Below are 6,638 nucleotides of genomic sequence, written 5' to 3' on the forward strand. Positions count from 1 at the left end.
TATTACCACTCCCCAAACACCGCACCAACCACACCTCGTATATACTACCTATGTCCCATTTTATAAGACCTCATTTGACTAAATGCATTATTCATATGTCTTGTTTTGACCGTATTTTTATAAAAGTATATAAATGTAAATATTATCATATAAGATCTTGTTTGATTTGTTTCGACGAGTATTTTCAAAATATCAAATTTCTATAATTTTTACTAATGCACAATTAAAGATATTCGTAATCAAAGTTATGCAGTGGTGTACGTGAAATGGTCAACTAGTTTTTATATTTTGGGACGGATGGAGTATTAGTTTTCGAAATTGATTTCAATCTATACAAGTACAATATAGCAAACATAGTTCTTTAATCAAGTTGATCGGAGTTGTTACTATTTTAAAATTTACTATTAGTAGTAATATTTCTTTAATTGTCTTTTAATTTTTCTTATTTGTTAATTATTAATTTAACTTTTTAATTTTATACAACACCGACACGCAGGGACGGAGCTAGAAGGGGGACCAACAGAAAACAACAGTCCCCCCTAAATAGTTTCGAATATCTTTTTATACTACTATAGTATTATATTATTAACTTAATTTCACTTTTGGTCTCCCTATTTTATTAAACTCATAAAAATGGTCCATTTTTTAATTCAAATTCTTGTCTCTATTTTTATACTTGGTGTATATTTGTTCCTAGCATATGTTTTTCCAAAGTAGTATTTTTGTACAAAAAATCTGATTTATTGGCCCAATAATGAATTCAATAAAAAAAAAATCTTTTTTGAGATTAGAACTCGCATTTTATGATGTAGAAAGTCGCAATTTTTATAGCAAAGTACATAAATTAAGATCAAAATTACAATACATATAAAAATAAAGGGCAAAAAGTTCGACTAAAAATATCTATAAAATGCGATTCACAATATTAGATTTAAATTTATCTTATAACTTTTTATATATGTCGTGCTTTCAAAAGTTAATTTTTTCTTTACTAATTGTCGGTCGGTCTCCCTTGAGTTAAATTTGTGGCTCCGTCCCTACGACACTGTGTGTCTTTGATGTGAACTTTTCAATCCCTTAATAATCCTACACGGCTACACTTTTGTTTGACCCTTCTTCTTCTCTTTCAATTGTTCCTCTTCCTTTCCTCGATGTAAAATCTTTCTTTTTTTTCTTTCCTCACAATCCTAAGCACAACAATGAATAATATTTGGGGGCACACATATTAAATTATTTTTTTAAAGATAAATGATTAAGTCACATCAACTATTACAATCAATCCTTGTTAAATTTTTTACAATTTTTTACAAGCATGGTTTGTGCCTGTATGTTGTAACTTATCTTGAGTGGGGTATTGTTCTAGTCTTCTAGAGTTGTTGGAGGATTAGTTTAGTATTTTGTATGCGACTTTTTTAAGTCATGATTCATGCCTAATTTAATAAAATCTTCAGATTCAATTATTTGCCACTATTGAACAGTGGCTAATGTCTTACCGGAAATCATTTTCCAACCGTTTCGGTTTGTTTTTGTTTACTGAAAACTTAAATAGGTGTATTGAATTGAGATTTTGAAAGACAATTTTGGCAAAAAAAGTCTTGAAGATTTTAAATGATTTGGTGGGATTGTATTGATTTTATGGGATTTTAAAAGATGACTTTTTATAATCAAAATTCTTAACACATGATTTTAATGGATTTCTAACGTAGATTTTTAAGATTTCAAAATACTTTATGGATTTCTAAGATTTTGAATGTTTGAACCGCAATTAAAAATACGAGATATCCTCTCAATACATTCCTTAAAAATACATATTGAAGATTGAATAATTCCTTTTTTATTTTAGGGTCATTATTAATAATTAAAATTATAATAATAATTATAGAAAGTAAAGATAATAATAATAATAATAATAATAATAATAATAACCACCTTGTAAAATAATAATAATGAATGTTGTAAAAAAAAAATTGACGAAACGAAAAAAAAACTATGAAATTTTTTCTTTTGATTTACGTATACGGTACCATAAAAATAATAATATGATTTTTTTTTTTTATTTTTGTTTGCTTTTGGTCTTTTTTCGGAAGATTGATGAACATATTATTTGTGTTACGGTACGATTGCACATCAATAGTTTTTCTTTTGATTTGCATTTTGCTTTTGAGTTTTTACGAAGAAGATCGGTGAACATGATAATGATAGATGATAAAGGATGACACAAAAAGAAAAGCAAAAAAGTCTCATGAAATATCATGAATTATGGTGAGATTGTTGGATGAATATGTTCTTTGTATTTTGGACAATATAACAAGTTGCAAGAGAAGAACATATTTTGAACTGATGAGTTCCGACCAACGGCAATAGGAAAAAAAAAATATGTGGGAGAGCATGAACAATCTCAGGGTTTAGAGTGAGATTGTTTGATGAGTGTAGTATTTATACTTTTAACTAAAAAGTCTCACGAAATTCATTCCATAACAAAATCCATCAAAATCGGTAGACTTTTGAATACCAATAGACATTTTATAAATGACAAGGAATCTCAATTGAATACCAACAGATTTCATTGCCCTGAAAAAAAATCATAATTGTCTTAATTGAATACCACAAGATTTACTTAACTTTTGTAAAAGTCTTGATTGAATACCACATTGAAATCTCAATCCAATACACCCCCTTAAGTGTCTGAAATTTTCAGCCACGGCTTAACTGTGGGTAAATGTTTGAAACTTTTGTTTTTTTAACTTTTTCGGTTTGTAACTTTAATTAAATGTAGAAGTGAAGTGAAAAAGGATAAAATGAGAATATTGGATTATTAGTAGGGGTGATGAGATAAGTGTAGGGGTGAAAAAAAAATCTCAATTTTATTATGTGGTATTCATAGTGAGATATTTTTAAATAAGGACACACTTGTTTCTTTTTATTTTTTTTCTCAAATAGTTTAGTGTTATAATTTCACACTTAAAATAAATAAGTGAAATGTTTGGAGTTTAAACTTGATTGATACATGTAAAACAATGTCTCTATCAACTGGGTTAATCTCACGGATACAAGACACATTCCTTTTTATCTTTTTTATTTTTATGAAGCAACATTAAGGTGAGAAGATGATGTCCCGGTCCAAAACATGAAAAACCTTAGACTAGCTCGAACCGATGATCACCCAGATCTAATTCCTATTTTCTTACCACTAAACCAAAACCTTTAATTTGTATATATTTTTATTTGAGAATTACTTTTGTCATTCTACTGGCTACTCACGCGCCTACACATTTCTCATTTTACCCTTCAGCTACTTAAGTAGCGAAAGTTATAAAAATAAGAAATTTTGAAGAAAAAACACTATACCAAGATTACGTTCTCCACTTAAGTAGTGGACGTTATAAAATTTTTGGTAGAGTGTTTTTTTTTTCCTAAAAAACATCATTTTATTCCCTAAAGATACATATGTTGCTCTATAAATGACGTTCCATATTTAGAGTTTTGAAACAATCTTTTTTTATTCCCTAAAGTTTCGCGAGCATTAACTTTGTTTTCATTTTTTCTATCAACTTTAATCCAATCACCGTGTAATTAATGATTCGGATTTTTCTTCCAAATCAGGCTGCAATGTAAATACATATTATTACACGTAATGACCATGTAATTAATGTTGTGAGTTTATAAGGCAACCATGTAAATACATATATTGATATGTAATCAATGTATTTTATGTTGCAGATGAGCGCATGTTTGAGAGTTTGACAGAATTCGCTATTTAAGTAGTGGGTGTTATAAAAATCTTGTTACAGTGTTTTCCTCAAAAATCTCATTTTTATAACGTCAGCTACTTAAGGAGCGGATGTTATAAAAATTATAACATCCGCTACTTAAGTAGTAGACATTATTAAAGTGAGATTTTTGAGAGAAAAAAACCCTCCTACTTAAGTAGCTGACGAATCTATTAAAAGTAAATCTCTATTTTCTTTTTGGTGTAACAAAAAAAACTCAAATAATTTATCTATTACTAATATATTAAAATCGATTACCACCGACTTGACAAAAAAAATTGAATACCACAAAAGTTACGAATTTATCTTTATTATTTTTAACCACGTTGCAAGTTTTATATCATTCATTGAAATTTCACTACAAAAAAGTAAAAAATATATATAGAAAGTCGATAGTTTATCAAATATTCATTTAATAAGTTTTATAAAAAATAGCACAATAATTTCACTTATATTTTAAATAAATTTTTAAATATTTATTTTAAATAAATTTTCTATCATAATAATTACAAATTTAAACATCGAATAAAAGTCAATGAGATATGCATTAACCATAAGTTAGTATGAAAATAAAAAACGGGTGGATTAAAAAAAAAAACTAGTAATTTGTAACGTAGTAGCGATTAGCACGCCTAAAATTAACAAATTAATCTCCAAATATAGCCAAATCACACAAAACAATAATAGTTAGTAATCATAATACGTCATTGATTTAATTCAGCAACAATTTGATTCTTCTTCCTAACCCCTCTCTCTTTCTTATTCTCATTCATCACAAACAAAAAAAGATACAGTTTCTTTAAATTGAATTTCACAAATCAATTTCATTTCATTCTGTTAGCATTTATCTAATTCAAATTCATACCCATGGGTTTGAAATCAATATTCAACCGCTCCAAGGATCAATCTGCATCCTCAACCTCTTCCCGATCCACCTCACTTTCCGTCCGTTCACGCGCTCGTCTCGCCGCCGAACTCGAAGAAGTTTTCAAAAAATTCGACGCTAACGGCGACGGCAAGATCTCCGCATCAGAACTCGGATCCATTATGGCAAACTTAGGTCAACCGTCAACAGAACAAGAACTCAACAGCATGATTCGTGAAGTAGACGCTGACGGAGACGGTTGTATAAATTTACAAGAATTCATAGAACTCAATACTAAAGGCGTTGATTCTGATGAGATATTGGAGAATTTGAAAGATGCTTTTGCTGTTTTTGATATGGATGGAAATGGTTGTATTACTGCTGAAGAACTTAATACGGTTATGAGAAGTCTCGGAGAAGAATGTTCGTTGGCGGAGTGTCGGAGAATGATCGGAGGAGTTGATAGTGACGGTGATGGGATGATTGATTTTGAAGAATTTAGAATGATGATGATGATGGGTTCTCGTCATGATACAACTGATAGGGTTAAACCTGAACCTATGCCAGTGGAATGAATGAATCAATCGATAGCGAAGTTTCTTATTTCTTAATAATAATAAACTTTTTTTTTTTGTTATGACGTTGTTTTTCATTGCCAAAAAGTCATAATAACCCTTTTATTTTGTCTATACTTAGAATGGAAAACATGTTGTTAAACTTGGTTTAATTTAATTCTCTTTTATTTCTGTACATGAATTATTCTTTTTTTATTTTTATTTTTCTTTCACCAACACTTTAATTCAACTTGGGATCGGCATCAAATGGTTCAAACCCCTGCTAATTGCAGTTGCGGGGAATCACTATGATGATCCTCCTTATAAATTCAAAGCCTTTTATTTTCAACAAAGTATTCCATTACCATTTAGTTGGCCTTTTTATTAAGAACCCACACATACCACTTACAAATTCACACATAAAAATAAACTAGGTTTGAATAATAGTTACCTAATATTCAACCTAACAATTTAAGCATTATTACTTAAGCTAGATCTTATTGTTGTTGGTTTTATTTATTTTTTAGTGAAGATCTAGTTTAATATTTAACAATTTTCTCTGCGATATGGACTAATTGTAAGGGAGACTAATTTGAGTTATAGATTTGTGAGATTGGGTTGAGATGAAAATCCTAGGGATAAAAAATTTGGGTATCAATATTTATTTTGTTGTTTTGTAGAAAAAGTGACAAACACGATTAAAATCAATACATAATCGTAAGGTCTCAAGTTTAAATTTCAGTAAATATTTTCAATCTAACAAAATCGTCATTATTAATAAAGTACGCAAGTACCTGTTATAATAACTTGTTTTGTAATGTTGTTTGGTCTCAAGCAGGCAACGAGACACCAGTGTTTTATAGATAGGCGCACAGTAAATAGGCGGCGTTGACTTCTTTTTATAATGATGGTGTTGACATTTAAATAATTTCTTCATGTAAAGGAGAGGATATTGACATTTAGAATTTGAATACATGTTTGTAACGTATAAAGTTTTGTTTTAAGTAGGAGCTTCATTGGTTTTAGCTTATTAGTAGTTATACTTGTTTTAGGCAGGAGCTTCTTTGATTTGGCATCGTATCCATTTATGGTTTTACCCGTCCCTTTCCATGCAAAGCAATCTAGTTGACAGATAAATACATAAACAGAGCATCAACACATACAAATAAGTGGTTGGGTAAAACACTAATCATGTTTTACCCCGTGGACCGTTTGTGAGAATGTTTCTATAAGGTGGTTGTGATTAAGCCTGTTTTCTAGTTAGTTGTAGTCTCATACATTTTCAGTATATATACTAATCTGTCAATCAGTTTAGCTTATTGTTCAAATATGATAAAGAAGTTTTGCTTTTAACACACCTTGTGCTTAATCCCTTTGATTTAAATAAAGCACATGTGGAATGAATACAAATAAAATAATCATGAAGTGTTCAAACAAACAATACAAATC

General features: G+C 29.3%; 1 protein-coding gene across 1 annotated transcript; it reads left to right on the forward strand.

Annotated features, from left to right (window-relative positions):
• The first annotated feature begins 4,422 nt into the window (after nucleotides 1-4,422).
• On the forward strand, nucleotides 4,423-5,383 carry LOC123914383 (probable calcium-binding protein CML25). The gene has a single exon (XM_045965513.1). It carries the CDS (start codon nucleotides 4,638-4,640, stop codon nucleotides 5,208-5,210), a length of 573 nt encoding a protein of 190 aa, XP_045821469.1. The 5' UTR covers nucleotides 4,423-4,637; the 3' UTR covers nucleotides 5,211-5,383.
• The last annotated feature ends 1,255 nt before the right edge of the window (nucleotides 5,384-6,638 follow it).

The sequence above is a fragment of the Trifolium pratense genome, linkage group LG3 (genome assembly GCF_020283565.1).
Source record: "Trifolium pratense cultivar HEN17-A07 linkage group LG3, ARS_RC_1.1, whole genome shotgun sequence".
Taxonomy (NCBI): Eukaryota; Viridiplantae; Streptophyta; class Magnoliopsida; order Fabales; family Fabaceae; genus Trifolium; species Trifolium pratense.